This window comes from Scyliorhinus canicula, chromosome 4 (assembly GCF_902713615.1).
Source record: "Scyliorhinus canicula chromosome 4, sScyCan1.1, whole genome shotgun sequence".
NCBI lineage: Eukaryota > Metazoa > Chordata > Chondrichthyes > Carcharhiniformes > Scyliorhinidae > Scyliorhinus > Scyliorhinus canicula.
In genome coordinates this window covers 204,557,022-204,577,658 of record NC_052149.1, presented here as the reverse complement: position 1 = coordinate 204,577,658, position 20,637 = coordinate 204,557,022, and the positions used below count along the sequence as shown (strand labels likewise).

General features: G+C 47.9%; 1 protein-coding gene across 4 annotated transcripts in view; it reads left to right on the top strand.

Moving 5' to 3' along the window:
* The window catches only part of fnip1 (folliculin interacting protein 1), a 151,283-nt gene that overhangs the window by 44,013 nt on the left and 86,633 nt on the right, over nucleotides 1–20,637 (top strand). For all 4 annotated transcript variants that reach the window (XM_038795933.1, XM_038795932.1, XM_038795934.1 and 1 more), the window contains exon 2: nucleotides 14,510–14,636. In XM_038795933.1, coding sequence (XP_038651861.1) covers nucleotides 14,510–14,636 — 127 coding nt within the window. The remainder of the gene's footprint in view (nucleotides 1–14,509; nucleotides 14,637–20,637) is intronic.

The following is a 20,637-nucleotide window of genomic DNA, read 5'->3' as shown; positions in this document are numbered from 1 at the left end:
ACAATTATTATTATCATAGACTGTACCAGATCAACTAGCCAGAATTCACAAGAGTATTGCTATCTCAAAATGATCTTTCTCAGCACAAGCTGATATTCTCCTTCAGAACCATTTTCATTATATTCACTATGTTTTCCACCATGGAGTGGAAACAGTATGAGAATGTGTTCAGCAAGTTTTGCAATAAGGCCTAAACTACTATATAACGAACAGGAGAAAAGTAGAGGCAGATCCGCCTGCAGCAGAATCTAGGTGGGCCAAATCAAAATCTTCCACTAAAAATACTATACTCCAAAAAATAAGCTCCTCTGTTTGTAAATATAGCCTGGCTAAACGGGTTCACCTTTTTTTGCATAAATTTTTGTTTTGATTTGAGCCCAGTGAACAATTGGAGGTCGCCCACCATCCATCTGTGATATAGCCCAAAAGTATATCACCATATCCCCTTTCCTCACAAAATGTTAATATACTTTTTCAGGCAACGTTGAACATTAAACTTTATACATTCATTATATGTGGCTAGTAAAGTGAATGTGTTTTACTAAGGTGTCCATAAACATGCTGTGCCTGACAAGTGTCCGTTTCCTTTGTACCAATTGCATTGTGCCTCCCTCTTCAGAGACTGGTTTACTTACCGGGGTCTTGTTTCTCTTGCTCTTCGCTCTGTGCCTTGGGAAGGCCTGTGTCATGCCCATGACTTCCATACTTGTGTTATGATATGTAGATGCTGCCATTAGACTGGGGTGGACACAGTATGAAGTCTTGCAACACCAAAAGTCCAACAGGTTGATTTGGAATCACTAGCTTTCGGAGCGTTGCTCCTTCATCAGGTGAGTCACCTGATGAAGAAGCAGTGCTTTGAAAGCTAGTGATTCCAAATCAACCTGTTGGACTTTTGGTGTTGTAAGACTTCATACTTGTGTTACTAGTTGTTTTCTCTTTCGCTTCCTTGCAAGATGCTGTTTGCTACTGTCAACTGTTTTGGCCTTCGCTTTTGGGTCAAAGTCACAACGTATGAAAGCACCATTCAGCATCGCCATCAATTTCAATACGGACGTAAAGGTTTTCAGAACATTCTTATTATGTTCATTCTTTCTTTAGATTTTGTTTTCATCTTTGTTTTTCAGACTCTTCTGGTTTCTCGCCATGATTAGATCAGTGAAAAACTGTTTTTCAATATTTATCTAACAACTGCATGCACCACTCGTGCATGGTCCATGGTAGAACACGCAAAACATTATTTTGAAAAGTGCCCAACACAGCCACACCTGGAATAAACTTTTCCAAAGACCGGGCATTGCCGTGGGGCACGTCAAATGCCACACTTTTGCCACTTGCTGGTTTAAAATGGCCACCTGCACTGAGACCATGTTTCTTCATTGGCTTCTTCTTCCACATTGGCGCAAAAAACTTTTGAGCAGAGGTGCTGGTGAGGTGGAGCGGGGTGTAGTTTGTGGTGATATGCTTATGGGCTATATCATGGATGGATGGTGGGCGACCTCCAACCAACAAGTGGCAGTGCAGACACACCATGCAGTCTCTAGACCAGGGTCATATGACTAGTGGCTCCCATATATAGAGTGCACCTATTCTTTGTGCAGCTATCTCGGTTGCCTGGCAAATCTTCACTGCCTTTTCCAGCACCAGCCCAAATCTTTCTCCCGCAATTATATCGCCTGAAGCTTGTCATCAGCTATCCCAAAAGACAATTTTGTCACTGATTCACAAAGATTTCAGGTCACTGAAGTTGCACAACTGGGCCTTCAGCCTCAAGTCCGTGACAAAACTGTCAAATGATTCACTAGATCTCTGGGTATGCATATGAAACATATAGCGCTCAAATGTTTCATTCTTCTTCGGGGAACAATGCTTATCGAAGTGCTTCATCAAAGTTCTTGTGATCTTCCTCATTATTCTTTTTTAAATGTATTTTATTACAAACATCTATCAAAGCAGGTTACAGCCAATAAACACCCCGGGAAACATACTTCCCAACAATCAACTATACAGTCTGTACAGATGTTGTGTTTGGTCCTCTATACCTTACAAAGGAATCTGCCAAATACTCTGACTTGTCCAAACCAGAATCTTTTATTGAGTCTCGTGTGGTAAGATACAATCTGTTACAGAGCAAGTTTATTATGAAGTTCGCTTATTACGCCTCTGGAATCTGCACCTAGCACCATTCACTGGTATGTCTGATTACCCTCTCAGTCTTCTGAAGATGACCAGATGTGTCTCCCTTTATATGGGAGCCACTAGTCATATGACCCTGGTCTAGAGACTGCATGGTGTGTCTGCACTGCCACTTGTTGATATAGCCCATAAGCATATCACCACAAACTACACCCAGCTCCACCTCACCAGCACCTCTTGCAATGACTGCTGTTGCTAAATTATCAGTCTGCTTGCCTGATATCCAGTATTGGATGAGCAGAAATTTCCTTTAATAAAAGATGCGAGTGACTGAAGCCATTGACTTTAGTCCCCTCTCCAACTCCTGTCCCTGTCTGAGTCTGAACCAAACTGTTTGCAACTTTGATAACATATTTGACCCCACAATAAACTTCCAACCTCGTATCCAACCAAAGCTAAGACAGTCTGTTTATACCTCCCCAATTTTACATGACTTTGCTCCTGCCTCGGCTCATCTGTTGCTAAAACCCGCATTTGTGCCTTTGTTACCTCCAGATTTGATTTCCAATGCACTCCTATCTGGCCTCCCATGTTCTACGAGGCTAATTCCAAAGCTCCACTGCCTCTGTCCTCCCCGCAGTGCTTTCAAAGTCATTCCCCGACATTACTCATTTTAACATTTGAAGTCACCCCAGATGCCAACAAAAATGAGACAGAAATAAAGTAGTATAATGACATTGAATAATTATTGAAGTTTGTATATTGTAGATCCTTATATAATATCAGCATATGACTATGAAAATCAGTGATGAAAGTTCTGCACCCTCAAGTCTAGAGAAGTAAAGCTTTTGGCTCTTTTAGTATAATCCAACTTGATAATGGTTCTTCATTTTCTACAGTTCTTGTTTTTAAATAATGTTGACTTATATATAGACATTGCCTTGTACTGGATTGCAATTTTAAAGATTGCAGAAATATCAGGGGACTTGGTGCTGTTGGGTTAATTTCTCTCTTAGTTGATGAGATATTTACTACTAATGATCTAAACTCCGACATGAACCATCAGTTGGGCAAGGTACCAGAGATGGTGATAATCCAGCATAAGTGTTGTCTGTGTACTGTCAATATTCTTTATTTTTAAAAATCAAGAACTGTGAAAATCAGGAACACTCGCCAGTTTAGATTCAATCACAGAACTGTTGCAATGCAGAAGGAGGCCATTTGGCTCATCTTTTCTGCACCGGTCTCCAAGTGAACATTATGCCATTTTCCTGCCTGTTCCCTGTACCCTTGTACATTATTTCTAGTCACGTAATCATCTAATGCTCTCTGGAATGCCTTGATTGAACCTGCATCCACCACACTTCCAGGAAGTGCATTCCAGACCTGGACACCCGCAGTGTGAAAAAAATGTTTTCTCACATCCTATTACATTTTCTTCTTTTGCTTCTCATTTTAAATCGCTGCCTCTCGTTCTTGGTCTTTTTACGAGCAGGAACAGTTTCTCCCTATCTACTCTGTCCATCCCCACATGATTTTGAACATGTTTATCAATCTCCTCTTAGCTGCCTTCTCTCCGAGGAGAACAGTCCCACCTTTTCAATCTATCCTTATAACTGAAGTTTCTAATCTCTGGACCCATTCTTGTAAACCTCTTCTACACTCTGTCCCTTGCGTTCGCATCCTTCTCATAGTATGGTGCCCAGAATTGTACACTATATTCCAGCTGAGGTTCAGCAGAACCTCCTTGCTTTTGTACTCTATGGCCCTGTAAATAAAGTCCAGGATACTATCAGCTTTATTATCTGCTCTCTTCCCCCTGTCCTGCTAGCTTCAATGATCTATGCACATTTACACACAGGTCCTTTTGCACCTGAACCTGCTTAGAATTTTACCCTTTATTTTATATTGTCTGCCCATGTTCTTCCTACCAAAATGCATCACCTCACACTTCTCCAAATTGAACTTCATCTGCCATCTATCTACTACACACGCCACCAACTTGACTATGTTCTTTTGAAGTTTACACTCTCCTCACAGATTATAATGCTTTGAAGTTTCACATCATCTACAGACTTTGAAATTGTCCCCTGAACATCCAGTTCTTGATCGTTAATTTTTTTTTAATAAACATTCTATCGAGGTATTTTTGGTATAGAAACAGCAACAAAATAGACAACGTACATGAAACCATACACATAGTGCAAAACCGTTTACCTTTCGTACAGGTCCCACCCTTATTACCCCCTGCTCTCACCTAAACTACCCCCCCCTCCCCGTCTGCTGACGATTAATTTTCCGCAAGGAAGTCGACGAACGGTTGCCACCTCCGGGTGAACCCTAACAGCGAACCTCTCAAGGCGAACTTAATTTTCTCCATGCAGAGAAAGCTAGCCATGTCCGATAGCCAGGTCTCTGACTTTGGGGGCTTTCAGTCCCTGCATGCCAATAGTATTCGTCTCCGGGCTACCAGGGAAGCAAAGGCCAAAACATCTGCCTCGCTCTCCTCCTCGATTACCGGATCTTCCGACACCCCAAAAATTGCCACCACTGGACCCAGCGCCACCCTTGTTTTTAAAACCTTGGACATGACGTCCGCAAACCCCTGCCAAAATGCCCTAAGCTTTGGACATGTCCAAAACATGTGGGCATGGTTTGCTGGTCCTCGCGCGCATTTTGTGCACCGCACATTTTGTGCACCTGTCTTCCACCCCAAAGAATCTGCTCCTCCGGGCCACTGTCGTGAGCCTGGTGCACAACCTTAAATTGTGCACAACGTTAAATTGTATCAGGCTGAGCCTGGCACATGTTGCAGACGCGTTGACTCTACTCAACGAGTTTGCCCATAAACCATCCTCTATCTCACCTCCCAGCTCCTCCTCCCACCTGCGCTTCAGCTCCTCGGTCTGCGAGTCCTCCGACCCCATAAGCTCTTTATAGATGTCAGAGACGCTCCCCTCTCCTACTCGCCCTCTGGAAATAACCCTATCCTGAATCCCCCTCAGTGGTAAGAGCGGGAAGGTCGCCACCTGTTTACGAAGGAGGTCCTACACCTGCAGATATCTGAATTTGTTTCCCCTTGCCAGCCCAAACCTTTCCTCCAGCACCCTCGTACTCAGAAAGCTCCCCTCTATGAACACATTCCCCATCCTCTAAATCCCTGCTCTCCGCCATACCCGGAACCCCCCCCCCCATCCATACTCCCCGGGGCAAACCGGTGGTTATCACAAATTGGGGCCCAGACCGATGCTCCCACATGCCGCCTCCACTGGCCCCAAACTCTCAGGGCCGCCACCACCACGGGGCTGGTGGAGTACCCCGCGGCGGGAGCGGCAGAGGCGCAGTTACCAACGCCCCCAGACTGGTGCCCTTACAAGATGCCGCCTCCATACGCACCCACACCAACCCCTCCCCCACCACCCACTTCCTGATCATGGCTATGTTAGCCGCCCAGTAATAGCTGCTAAAATTTGGCAGTGCAAGCCTGCCCAGACGAAGCCCATGATCACCCTGTTGACCCGCTTAAAGGACTGCGGAATAAAAATGGGGAGACATTGAAATACAAATAGGACCCAGCCAGCGACAACAGGAGCGCATCCCATCTCTGGAAATCGTCCTTCATTTGGTTCACTAGCTGGGCCAGATTCAATTTATGCAGCCGGTTCCATTCCTGCACCACTTGGATGCCCAGGTACCTAAAGCTTCCCCCTACTGACCTAAATGGCAGCTCTCCCAGTCCCCCCCCCCCTCCTGTCCCCTCTCCTGAACCACAAACATCTTGCTCTTTTCCATGTTTAGCTTATACCCCGAAAACCGGCCGAGTTCCCCTAAAATCTTCATGATTTCCTCCATCCCCTCTACTGGGTCCAAAACGTACAGAAGCAGATCATCCTCATAGTGCGAAACCCTGTGTTCCACCCCCCTGGACCAGTCCCCTCCAGCCCCTTGAAGCTCTCAGAGCAATTGCCAACGGCTCTATAGCTAGCGCAAACAACAGTAGGGAGAGGGGGCATCCCTGTCTTGTCTCGTCCCCCAGTGCAGTCTAAAATAGTCCGAAGTTGTCCTGTTCGGCTGCACACTTGCCACAGGAGCCTGATACAGTAACCTGACCCAGTCAATAAAGCCCCGCCTGAATCCGAACCGTTCCAGTACCTCCCACAGATAATCCCCTTCTACCCGATCAAAAACCTTTTCTGCATCCATTGCGACCACTACCTGAACCTCCCTACCTTCCGAGGGCATCTTGATCACATCTAACAACCTTCTTACATTGGCCACCAACTGCCTACCCTTAACAAACCCCGTCTGGTTCTCCCAATAACATCCGGAACATAGTCCTCAATCCTGCACGACAAGATTTTGGCCAGCAACTTGGCATCCACATTCAGCAGGAAGATCGGCCTGTAGGACCCACACAGCTCCAGGTTGTTGTCCTGCGAAAGAATCAGCGAAATAATTGCCTGTGACATCATTGGGGGCAGCACCCCTTCTTTCCCTTGCCTCATTGAACATCCTCAACAACACTGGCCCCGAGAACTTTATAAAAAAACTCCACTGGGTACCTGTCCGGACCCGGGGCCTTACCCGCCTGCATGGCCTTCAAGCCCTCCACTATCTCTTCCAGCCCAATTGGGGCCCCCAGCACTTCTACCGGCTCTCCGTCCACCGTTGGGAAATTCAGCCCCTCCAAGAAGCGCCTGATCCCCTCCGGCCCCGTAGGGGGTTCCGACCTGTACAGCCTGCTGTAGAAATCTCTAAACGCCTTCTTCACCCCTACTGAATCACCAACCAGGTTCCCCTCACCGTCCTTTACTTTCCCTATCTCCCTCGCTGCCTCTTCTTCCTAAGCTGCTGTGCAAGAATTCTGCTGGCCTTCTCCCCATGTTCATAAATCGCCCCCCTCGCCTTTCTCAGCTGCTCCACCGCCCTCCCTGTGGTCAGCAAGCTAAACTCCGCCTGCAGCCTCCACCGTTCCCTCAGGAACCCTGCCTCCTGGGTCTTCGCATACCTCCTATCGATCTGTAATATCTCCTTTGCCAGTCGGTCCGTCTCTGCCCTGTCAACCTTCTCCCTATGAGCCCAGATCGAGATCAGCTCCCCCTTTACCACCGCCTTCAGTGCCTCCAAACCACCGCTGCCGAAGTTTCCCCCCATGTCATTGATCTGCAGGTAGTGCTGAATGCATTTCCTCAGCCGCTTGCACACCCCTTCATCCGCCAAAAGTCCCACATCCAACCTCCAGTGCGGGCGCTGATTACTGTCTTTACTAACCTGCTGGTCAACCCAGTGCAGTGCATGGTCTGAGATTGTAATCGCTGAATACCCCGTGTCCACTACCCCAGCCAGAAAGACCCTGCTCAAAATAAAGTAATCAATCCAGGAGTGCACGTTATGCACGTGTGAGTAAAAGGATAACTCCTTCGCCCTCGGCTGCCCAAACCTCCATGGATCCACACCTCCTCCCCCCCCCCCCCCCCCCCCCCCCCCCCCCCCCATCTGCACCATGAACAGTCTTAGTTCTGGCACCCTGCCTGTATTCGAGCTTGACCGGTCTAAGCCAGGGTCCATAACTGTATTGAAGTCCCTTCCCATGACCAACCTGTGCGAATCCAGGTACCGTATCTTCCCCAGCATCCGCTTTATAAACTCCACATCATCCCAATTTGGCGCATATACATTCACTAATACCACCTGCACCCCCTCCAGTTTCCCACTGACCATAATGTACTGACCTCCCACGCCTGAGACAATTCTACCCGCCTCAAACACCACCCGCTTATTAATCAGGTTCACGACGCCTCTAGTCTTTGAATGTAGTCCTGAATGAAACACCTGGCTGACCCATCCTTAGCTCAGTCTAACCTGGTCCGTTACCTTAAGGTGCGTCTCCTGCAACATTACCACGTCCACCTTCAATCCCCTAAGATGCGTGAACACATGTGCCCTTTTTATCGGCCCATTTAACCCTCAAAATTCCAGGTAATCAGCCTAGTTGGAGGGTTCATTGCCCCCCCCCGCCCGGACGATCAATCATCCCCTTTTTTTAGGCCCGCCACCAGCCCGTGATCCAGGCCTCCACCGGTCCATCCCCAGGCAGCCCCCGACCTCCTCTCTGTCCCTCAGCCCAAATCCCTCCCTCGCCAGGAACAACACCCTGTAACCCAATCCTTTCCCTAAACCAAACATATGCACACCCCCCCCCCCCCGCTGTGCTTCCGAGAGCTAGCTCACCCAGCTAGCTTGGTGGGCCCCATCCCCAACGCCAGATAGTCTCCCACCTATCGTTCCCTCATCCCCCCCCCACCCCCGCTCATGCAAACAAACTCCAACATCAAACAATCCCCACACAATTACCCAACCGAAAAACACCAAGATCAAAACTAATATACCTCCATCCCCCAACATTGCAAATGAAAACCTAAACTGACTCGGCTCCACTGCTGGTTCCAAGCAAAACGAGAAACATTTTACAAAAACAGAGAAACAAAACAGAAACACGAACATTGCAGCCAATTTCAAAAGTTCTCAGTCCTTCGTCAGCCCTTTCTTTCTTGCAAAGTCCAACGCGTCCTCAGGCGACTCAAAGTAAAAGTGCTGTTCCTCATGCGTGACCCAGAGACGGGCTGGGTATCGCAGTCCAAACTTCACCTTTTTCTTGAAAAGGATCACCCTGATCTGATTGAAGCCTGCTCTCCTCCTGGCCACCTCCAGACTCGGGTCTTGGTACACCCACAGGATGCTATTGTCCCCGTTACAGCTCTGTGTCTGCTTTGCCCACTGCAGAATACGTTCCTTATCCGAGAACCTGTGGAAGTTCACCACCATAGCCCTCGCGGGGCGGGGGGGGGGGGGGTCTCCCATACTCGGCTTCTACGCAGGTGCTCTGTGAGCCCGATCCACCTCCAAGAGCTGGGAGAATGCCCCATCCCCCAGCAGCTTCTCAAAAATGCCTGCGATGTATACCCCAGCGTCCGTTCCTTCGGACCCCTCCGGGAGCCCGACAATTCAAAGGTTCTGCCAGCAGGACCTAGTCTCTAGGTCCTCCACCTTCACAAGGAGCTTCTTCTGCTGGTCCCTCAGCATCCCCACCTCCAGCTCCACCGCAGTCTGATGCTCCTCCTGCTCCGTCAGTGCCTTCTCCGCCTTCTGGATCGCCGATCCTGGGCGTCCAACCTGAGCTCCAACCGCTCAATCGACACTTTTATCAGGTCCAAACAGTCCCGTTTCTGCGTAGCAAAGCCCTCCTGGATGATTTGCATCAGCTGCTCCATAGACTGCTGGGTCGACAAGCCAGAGGTTCGCCCCTTCGCCATGCTGTCCCCTGTTGCAACTACAGCCCACATCTTCTCTGTCTTCTTGTTTCTGCTCTTCCGAACACTTCTAGTCCTTTTCTCCATGTATCGAAGTGGGAATTCAGTAGAGAATTGCGACTAACATCCGTTCTACAATTCAAGTCCGTTAGAAAATCGGGGGAGAAGGTCCAAAGGTCCGACCAGAGCGGGAGTCACCAAATGTGCGACTTACTCCTTCATAGCCACCACCGGAAGTACCCAGTTCTTAATCATTAATATGTATCAGTAAAAGCAAGGGTCCCAATATCGACCCAAGGGAGCTCCACTACTAACCTTCCTGCAGCCCAAAAATATACATCGACCATTACTCTGTTTCCTACTACTCAGCCAATTATGTATCCACGTTGCTACAGCCCAATTTACTCCATGGGCTATAACTTTTGCCGCAAGTCTGTTTGTGTGGCACTGTATTGAATGCTTTCTGATCCATGAACACTACATCAACATCATTACTTTCATTGACCCTTTCTGTTACCTCTGCAGCATGTTAGTTAAACACAATTTTCCCTTAGAAATCCATGCTGGCTGTTAATCAGCCCACGTTTTTCCATGTGACAACTAATTCTATTCGGAATAATTGTTTCTAGAAGCTTCCACCCCACTGAAGTTAAGCTGACCACATCTGACACCAAGCCAAAAGCTTTCCTTCTCTGCTGTTAACTTTAAAAAATACTTTTAGATTGATTGAATGGAGAGTAGAGAGATTGATAGAAAAAGACCTTCAGGTTCCATATGGGAAAGTACTTCCTTCCAAATAACTGTGCTGCCAATTTCCTGTGAAGCTTTATAAAAACCAGCAGTCATGGGACAGGATGCAAGGGAACAGCTAATCAGAGCACTGAAAGATAGTCACATTAGAAGAATAAATTCACTATTGTGACAATGTGAGGGGGCGAGAAATCAATGGGATTTTATTTCTCACTACCCCATTTGCTGTTTCTGTGACCCCAATTGGGGTCGTAACACACAGATTAGGAACTAGTGCCTTACTTGCACCAAATCCCATTTTGCTATCATCTCTGTGCTCACTAACCTACATTAGTTCACAGTTAATCAATGCCTCTTAAATTCTCATCCTTGATTTCATGGCTCACACTTCCCAATCTCTCCTATCTCCTCCAGCCCCGTAATCCTTCCCAAGATATCAGGTCAGAATTATGGCTTCTTGAGGATTCGTGCTGACAATTGCTCCACCATCTTCAGCTGTCTAGACATTAAGTTCTGGAATTCCCAACTTAAAACTTCCTACCTCTTATTTGGGCGGCACGGTAGCCACAGTGGTTAGTAGTGTTGCTTCACAGTGCCAGGGTCCCAGGTTCGATTCCGGGCTTGGGTCACTGTCTGTGCAGGGTCTGCACGTTCTCCCCAAGTCCACATGGGTTTCCTCCGGGTGCTCCGGTTTCCGACCACAAGTCCCAAAAGACTTGGGTAATTTGGACATTCTGAGTTCTCCCTCAGTGTTACCGAACAGGCGCTGGAGTGTGTCAATTAGATGATTTTCACAGTAACTTCATTGCTGTGTTAATGTAAGCCTACTTGTGACAACAATAATAATGCTTCTTATTATTTTTTTTCCCCGCTTTAAGAGCTAACTTAAAGCCTACCTATTTGATTACACATTTGGCCAAAAATCTCCTTATGTTGCTTGATGCCTAATTGTGCTCTATAAGGCTCCTGTGATGTTTTGGAATGTTTTATTTAGTTAAAGGTGCTATATTTTTTTTTAAATATTGCCTTTTGACATTTTCTCCCAAATTTACACCCACCAGCAATAAACAATAATCAGTAATAAATATAATGTCAATCCCCATATCAATAACAACGATCCCATCCTCCCACCAAATGCAAAACATTCGGCCACATGTTCACATAAACAAATGACAAAAAGGAATCAGGAATCACCCATAGTCACCATTAACACCCATTGGCCCCCTCCCACCAACCCTCTCACCCACCCTCCCCCAACTAATGTTGGATGTTATCCAGTTCTTGAAACTGCATAATGAATAATGCCCATGAATTGTAGAACCCCTCTGTCCTTCCCCTCAGTTCAAACTTAACCTTCTCAAGAGTGAAGAATTCCAACAGATCCCCCCCCCCCCCCCCCCCCCCCCCCCGCCACGCCAAGGCACAGGGTGGAGAGGCTGCCCTCCAACCCATCGGGATCTGCTTTCAGGCGATCAACGAGGCGAAGGCTACAACATCTGCCTCTGCACCCGTTTCTAACACTGGCTGGTCCGACACCCCGAATATGGCCTCCCAGGGGGCCGGGTCCATTTTCACGTGCACCACTTTAGAAATTACCCTAAAAACCTCCTTCCAGTAATCCTCTAGCTTTAGACAGGTCCAAAACATGTGAACGTGATTAGCGCCCCCCCCCCCCCCCCCCCCCCGCGCAACGTTCACACACATCTTCTACCCCTTCAAAGAATTGGTTCATCCTCGCCCTCGTGAAGTGTGCTCTGTATACAATCTTCAGCTGCATCACCCCCAACCTTGTGCACGAGGTGGAGGCATTCACTCTCCGGAGCACCTCACACCAGAACCCCTCCATATGCCCTCCCAACTATACCTCCCACTTTGCTTTGATCCCTTCCAGTGGTGCCCTCTCCTCTTCCAAAATAGCTCCGTAAACTGCTGACACTACCCCCTTCTCCAGCCCCCCTGTCGTCAGCACTTCCTCCAGCAATGTGGAGGCCGGCTCCTCCGGGAAGTTCTGTATCTCCTTTCTGGCAAAATCTCGAACTTGCATGTATCTAAACATTTTCCCCTGCTCCAGCCCATACTTCGCTTCCAGCTCCTTCAGATCTGCAAACTGACACCTAAGAAACAAATCTTTCAGTGTCTTAATCACCTACTCTTCCCATTTCCGAAAATTTCCATCCCACCTCCCTGGCTCAAATCTGTGGTTCCCCCGAATCGCCATTTCCCTTGACCCTGTTAAAGGTGCTATATAAAGCTATGTTGTTACGAATGATTTTTGAAAAATCTATCTTAAAATACTATCTAATACATATAATACGTGGACCAAACGTGTGTTGCTTTTTCTTTTTAAAAAAAAAAAAGCAGTTTCCAATAGATTGAGAGTAAGAGCTGCAAAGTTGTGCCAACCTTGCATTAATCCTATTTGCAAAACTATTAGTGTTTTACTATTGGTGAACGTTGACAAAGCAGAAGTGATTTAAATTATCTGTTTCTTTCCTATCACTGAAGAAAATTGAAGGGATTTCCCAAGCCACAGTGCTCGTCCATTTCACAGTAATGGTTATGAAAACGTTTTGGTAAAATCCATGAAGAGGTGCCAAAACCTCCCTCAGGGGATTTCATATTGAAAGTAGCTTGTTGCTGAGGCTCAATTATTAGCTGTCCTGCTTCTGAGACATATGGTTGAGAGTTCAAGTCCCACTCCAGGTCTTGAGGCTCTGGTGTAGTACTCTGGAGTGAGGCAATCCAGAGGTGCTGTCTTTTGAATGAGGTGTTAAACCAAAGCCCCTTTCTGCCCTTTCATGTAGATGTTAATAACCAACTGCACCCCTTCAAAGAACTTAAATATATATTTTTTTTTATATTGAGGCATTTATATATTTATCCTTCAAAGAATAATAAGGGAGCTATCTTCAGTGTGCAGGGCAAATATCCCTCAACCAACCTCTCAAAAAAGCAGATTGTCTGGTTAATATTCACAATGCTGTTCGTGGAGCTTGTGTGTAAATTGGCTACCTGCATTTCCTACATTCCAGCAGTGCCTATTCTTCAAAAGTACTTCATTGGCTGTTCTTCATTGGCTGTAAAGTGCTTTTTGATGTCCAATGGTCATGAAAAGTATTTTAGAAGAAAATGCTGAAATAACAGATTGACCGCTTTACTCCTTTAAAAGAGAGTTCCCTTTCGAAAAGATCATTCGTTTTTTTAACTAAATGTGTATTTTATTTTCTGGCAAGTTGGATTTGGTCAAAGCTAACATGGGGCCGAATTTCAATTGCATTTGCAATTTATGGAAAGAACAGTTTGCTCTTTTTTTGTATTTACTGAATAGAAGTTTGTCGGACCGACCTATTTTGCCAGAAAGTCTTTGAGCTTTACAACCTGATGCATAAAGTGAGAAATGCGTATATTACCAAATATTTGGAATTTTTTTTGCTTGTCTTTATAGAACATAGAACAGTACAGCACAGAACAGGCCCTTCGGCCCTCGATGTTGTGCCGAGCAATGATCACCCTACTCAAACCCACGTATCCACCCTATACCCGTAACCCAACAACCCCACTTTAAAGAGTGACTTCAATTTGGCTTAAAACTAATTACTAATGAAGCCAACGCAATTATTTGAAAAAATTTAAGTTTTATAAATGTAAATACAGGGTGCTAACTTAACCTTAAAAATCTTAATTTCAAAATATGATTTTTTGTTTTTTTAATTCTTTCCCCAAGCTAATTTTTGGGAATATAAAAGGGCAAGAACTAATTTAATACAACCTCACTTTGATATTTTTGAGGGCAGCATTCCCTTTATGTTGGCATTCTGGGGGTCACCTCATGTACCAACAATACCAGACGCAACCTGGCAGTATACTGCAAAATGGTAAACAGGGCCAAAAGAAAGAGGATACTTGGGAAGGAAAGCTAGTCATTAATAGTTTAAAAAAAGATTGTGGGGGATAAACATTCATTTAAAACATTCCAAGCTTTTAAAATGAATTTCCATGCAATATCATACAAAGAAAGAAGTCTTTGACAATCTAACTAGTATCTGTAAAGGCTTGTGTCAAAATGTTTCTGATCTCTCTTTTCATACATCCCCTCGTAACCATAGTTTGGCTTCCAGTGAGGAGTCTTGAGATATGCTTGCAGAGCCATGAAAAACTGGGATGCCAATTGCACTGGTTAAGGCCAAGAGCTCATGGATGTCATCTTCTTGGGCAGAGACTACACCATGATGGGAAGTTATGAATAGGTTGTGAATGCAAGTTTTTGTTTGACTTGGAATTATTGTTCACTGTGTCACCATTTTTCTTTCAAGCTGGCCAGCTCCGGAGTTCAATCCCAGCCAGATAAGACTTATTGTCTACCAAGATTGCGAGCGACGAGGGAGAAATGTTCTGTTCGACTCTAAAGCAGCAAAGAAAACTGAAGAAACTTCAGCTTCAGTAAGTTGGAAATTATATTTCTCTTTGTCAAATGGATGCCTGTTAAGCTTGATCTGTTCCAGTGCGAAAAATCATCTGTACATTAGTTCAATTTGTGCTAACCTTTTCTAGCCTTATTAGTTGAATGGATAGGAGAGGGAGAAAAGAGTAGACTTACCTATCTTGAAATATGTTGTCCTGCATTTTAAAATTACATCTGAAATCTTCCAGACAACAGAAACAGACTTGAGACAATGGGCCGCATCTACCCAAATGGGAAAAGAGTCCCATAATGAGTGCCGTTTACCTGGGTGTTTCCTAGCATTCTGAGCCCAAGAAACCCCACTCTATCGAATGGGACGCTTCCCATTCGGATAGATTCAGGACCTCAGCAGGGAACTCCCCAACAAGCCTGCACTTAGTCCCGTTTTCTGCAACGGTGGGTGAATCCAGTTAGATCTCGCGAGGCAGGGCAAGCCGGATAGATCCCCTGGCATCTACTGGTTGCGCCGTGCTGCCTTTCAGGCAAAATGTGACCGGTAGAATGCGCAATGTCGTTACTTTCGCTTCCTAATAGAACTTTTGTTTCCTAATAGAAATGTTGTACGTGCCAAATCCCAGCGATGGCTGTCCACTTAACTGCCACTTAACCCTTCTCTGCAGTTGTTGCATAAATTTATTGGTAGCTATGTGGAGTCCAGGCAATCTATTGAGCCTAAAGAGTGAATAAAGTCCTCAGTTTATGTATTGTTCATGCTTGCTTCTGATGAGCCTTGACAGAGAATTGACCATAATTGTGGAGAAGATCACCGGCTCAAGAATCTAGGATAAGCTGTTTGCATTGAGGTTGGAGTGAACACAGAAGAAACATGCATGTTGAAATGTTATGACTTCCTACCACCTTGGGAAGGTGATCCAGAATTATGGGCTCTTGCAGAAGTTTTCAAATCATGCACTTGTTGTGTTTCCTTACGCCCACCCTCCTAAAGATCATTTGCTCTAAATCAGGAACCATTTTGTGAGCATTAGCAAAATGCGACAGATATTGAAAATCTGAAATAAAAACAGATAATACTGGAAATACTCAACATGTCTGCCAGCATCTGTGGAGGAGATAGATGTAAGAGTTAATATTTCAGGTTAAAGAAACAATTGGCAGTTTGCGGAATCCGAAGCACATGAGTGGCATATAAACAAATGCTAGTTTCGGATATATCTGGAAATTTATTAAATAAAAAAAGTAATTAATTACACTTCATCAGATCACAATCTCTTTGTGTGCTGCTGATCCATTGTTTGCTAAGAAAAGCAGTAAAATTCAAATTTATGGAAAGTGTTGCTGTGGGGGGGGTGGGAATGCAAAGGTTCAAAGGTTTGGTAGTGTCACAGCCTGTTTATGTGCACTAGAAGCTTAGTTCCCCATTTTCTTTGTGTTTGTGCATGTATGGTTTCATCATATGACACTGCGATGCAAGATAGATTTTGTTCTGCCCTCAGCGCCTTTCTAATTCACGAGTTCTTAAATAAGTGATTATCATTTAACTGGCCTACTTGTATTTGTAAGTGAAGTTATGCCAATGATCTGGAAACTGTTTTATGTCTTGAAAAATACAAAATATGGTTTCAATGCATGCAGGAGTTTTCCTCCGTACAGAAAACTGTTTTGTATTAAGTTGCCCATCTAGCTTTACTGTGGCTCCTTATTAAAGGGGCTCATTAAGGTGTGGCAAGGAGTTAATACGATGGATGTAGAAATTGAAAAAAAAGTCATAATATTCCAATGGCGAAATAGGGACACGCGAATGGGCGGAGAATCGGTTCCAACGCCAAAATCATGCCGAGCACTGATTTGACACCAAATCGCAATTATCCGTTGCCTCGACAATGGTGGCAATGTGCTCCGGAACACATGTATAGTAAACACCGTTTGCATATCATTAGTGGGCCTGATCTGGTATTCTCCGGGGCCTCTGTGATTCTCCACCTCTGGGCCGAATTCCCAATGGCACAGTTCACTTGTGCTTTTAAAAATCGTGAAAATGTCAGTCATGGCTGATGAGAGAGGGGAAGTCGGACATGGAGAGGGGTGACTGTGGGTTGCTGGGTCAGACACTGGTCGGGCTGACTGGGGTGGGGCCTGCCAGGTAACTGGGAAACAGACCGTGTGGCCGGGGTGACTCCCCACATGACTGGGGCGGTGTCCAGGCATGGACTGCCATTACTGTGGCCTGAAAGGCAGCCATCTTGCTGCGCAATCCACTGACTACCCACTTTGGCCCCTGGTTCTGCAGAGTGACACTGGCCGCACCCAAGCTCCCACACTGCCCACCACCCAACCGGCTGCCTCCTGCCAGCCCACTCGAGGGCAATGCCACTGTAGCCCCTACAGGGTGCCAGGTGAGGGCTGCGGAGCATACCCCTGGCAAAGGCATGCCAGCCAATGGTACCCCTGGCATCAGGGATGGGCGCCAGGGCCGAGGCCCCCACGGTGCCGGGTTCTGATGGAGCCAGGAGTGTGGGGGTGGCAGTTGGAGGCATGCGGAGCAGAACCTGCAGTGCCAAACGGGCACTATGTAGCCCATTGGACCTGGTTGGGCACAGAGGTATGCACCTGCTAACATGTCAGCCTTTCACCCCCTGCAGACAATGAATATTGGAATTCAACCAGCAATGATGGCCTACCTGCTGTTCGCCACAGCCTTGGGGAATAGCCCTGCGGCTCTACAAGCTGGCGCTACTCGAGGAGGAGGAAGCTGCAGCAGTGGAGCCTGCCCCAGAAGAACAGGAGGCAGCTGCTAAGGATGGAGAGCCAGTCGCCCAATAGGTAGCGCAGGAGGAGCTGCAAAGGAGACGCTGATTGCGGCCTTGTGTGTACCGGCAGCGCCTGTCATTCAAGGATCTACTGGGCTGGGCAAGCTGTCGGAAACTCTGGCTGAGCTGGGAGATAGTGCGACATATATGCCAGATGATTGCACAACTGGCACCGCAGGGATAGGGGGCAGGACCCCAACTCCGTTGGCTGCCAAGGATGACGGTCGCCCTGAACCTTTATGCCACGGGGTCCTTCCCAGCGCCAAGAGGGGATCTGTCCAGGATCTCTTGGACCTCTGTGCAGTGGTGCATCCGCGCCGTCATGGAGGCCCTGTACGCCCAGTCGGCACAGTACATACACTTAATATGGACTGAGCCCACCAGGATGCCCGGGCAGCAGGGTTCACCATCATCACCATCATGCCCCGGGTCCAGGGGTTGATCAACGGGGTGCATGTCCCCCTATGAGCACCTGCAGATGATGGGTCGCTCTTCACAAACCGAAAGGGGTTCCACTCGATAAACGTGCAGCTGATATGTGACCATCAGATGTACATCTGCGCTCTATATCCGGGGATTGTGCACGATGCCTTCATCCTGGCACACTCGATGATTCCTGACACGTTCGAGACGCCCCACCAACTGGGGGGTTGGCTCCTGGGTGACGGGTTGTCTGTTGCGGTTGTGGCATATGACGCCTACCCGGAGGCCACAGACTGACGCCGAGACCCGCTGCAACGATGCCCATGCAGCGACCAGGGGCGTGATCGAGTGGTGCTTCGGTCTCCTAAAGATGCAGTTCAGTTGTCTGGACTGCTCTGGAGGGGCCCTCCAGTATGACACTGAGAGAGTTGCCAGCAACATGGCAGCCTCCTGCATCCTCCTCACGGCGTCCTCCACAGCATTGCACTGCAGAGGGGTGTCGTGCTCGAGGAGGAGGAGGATGAACACCAGTCCTCGTCTGACAAGGGGAGAGGGTGAAAATGGGTAGGACATGGGGCCACGGGAGGGCGCACGACGTGCATGCCGGTGCCAACGCGCACGGGATGCTCTGATCGTCTCCAGGTTCACCAACCTGGATTGGGGGGGGGGCAAACTGGCCAGCGGCACAGACCCCCCCCCCCCAGCCTACAAGCCAGTGAATGCACCATCTCCCTGTGGGACTGGACCACCTCCTTCTGTGTTTGCGCCATATCAGCCAGTGCCTGGGCAATGCCCCCAACGTTCTCAGCCAAGGCCCACTGTGACTGGGCCACGCTCAGAGCACCGCTTCAATTTACAGGCGGCTTTCGGACATGGCTGCCTGTAAGATGGCAACCCTGTCCTGGGCCTCGGCCAGTGCCTGCACAGAATGCCCCAGACCTTGAACATGCTAATTCATAGCCTCAATCTTCGCTCCCCATGCCTCCACCACGAACGCCCGCCACCTGTGCGGTGTTGGCCTGGGTGGCACGCATAGTCGACACCACTTCCTGCTCCTGCATGCGGTTGGACTCCTCCACCTGCACTTGCAAGTGCTCAATGCTCGCTGACAGCGCCTCATGTAGTCCCTGGCTCTGCGACTGCATCTCCACAATCGATGGGACTGTCCATTCCGAAAGCCTGGAGCCTGTCTGGACAGCAGCTAGTTCCAAGGGTTGGCCCACCCTCCGAACGTCTCCCCCCTTGGGAGTTTCTATCTCCACCTGATGTACCGGATCAGCTGTGTGGTGAGCGCCAGAGAGTATCCCTGGAGCCTCTTCACTGAAGTGCCCAACCGAGGTGAGTGTCTCTGAGGTGGTGGAGTATGTTGGAGTCAGCTGTGATGGGAGATCAGTGTCATCCTTGGACTCGGTGTCTTGGGTCTCAGGTCCATGGCTCGCTTCCGTGCTGCTGTCCTCATCGCTGCTCGGCACCCGGGGCTCTGACTGCGGCACCGGCTGTGGGTGGGAAACACCTGATTGACCCACCCCATTACCAGCAGGTGCTGCAAGACACAAGACCGGACGGATGATCAGACCGCAGGCCCGGGGTAGGGTGAGGGTGGTGTGGGGGTTGTTTTTGGGGGGGGGGGGGGGGGGGGGGGGGGGGGGGGGGGGGGGGGGGGGGGGTTAACACACTTATCACCGCGAACCGCAACTAAGCAGGGTCTCGCTTCCTCGCCCGCGACCCATCTCCACCCCGCAGGTGGGAGTTCACCCGTCCTCTAAGTGGGGGGAAGGGGTACGGTTATCCGTGTGTGGGAGGGGGGTTAATGCCAGAGGCACAGTGCTGCCTACTCACCCAGGCCACCTTGAGGGGGCCGTGCAGTTTTTTACTGCACTGCAGGCTGGTCCAGATGGTGTTGTTTCCGACACTCACTGCCTCTGCCAACTGCACCCAGGCGGCGGATGGCAGCTTCCTTCCCGTGCCGGTGTCAACACTTAGTCTCAGGAATGGAGAATCAGCCCATCTTTTATGCAGTAAATTTTAATATTAAAAAGGCATGGTTGAATTTTCCAGCTTCCATATGGAGAGTTGAGACTTGCTATTCAGGTCAAACAAACAAGTGAGAAAGTGATAGGATAACCGGACTGTGATGGGGGAAAGTTTGGGATGAAAGGCGAGATGGGAAGAGGAAAGGGGACAATTAGGTCAATGAATACTTGTGCGGCTATTGGCCAAAGTCCATTTCTTAACTTGGGAAGGTGAAGGAGATGGAAATGCTGAGGAATAGGTGGTCGGGGTGCATAGGCTGAGGCATTGATGGATAGGGAAGGATTAGGTTTTTTATTTTATTAAGTGGCATTTTAGCATGGCCAATCCACCTACCCTGCACATCTTTGTGTTGTGGGAGGGAGACCCATGTAGACATGGGGAAAGTGTGCAAACTCACACGGACAGTTGCCCGGGGCTGGGATCAAACCCGGGTCATCGGCGCCGTGATGGAGTGGTGCTAACCACTGTGCCACTGTTTCGCCCAGGGAAGGATTAGTTATCACAAGGTCAGTAACTCTGTGGGTTTGAAGGTGGGGTGCGGGTGCTGGGTAGCAGGTGTAAAATTGCTCGAGCTCAATTCAATCATTGGCTGGAAGAAAGTGCGTTTGCTTTCAGAAGAGGAAGGGCAATATTACATCTGGTTTTTTTTCGGGAGTTGCTCCTGGATAAAGAGACAATAGAGCTAGTTATTTTTCTGTGCATTGGGGATGATGGGTTAATTTAGTATTTCTGAGCTGAAATAATGCTCAGTAGG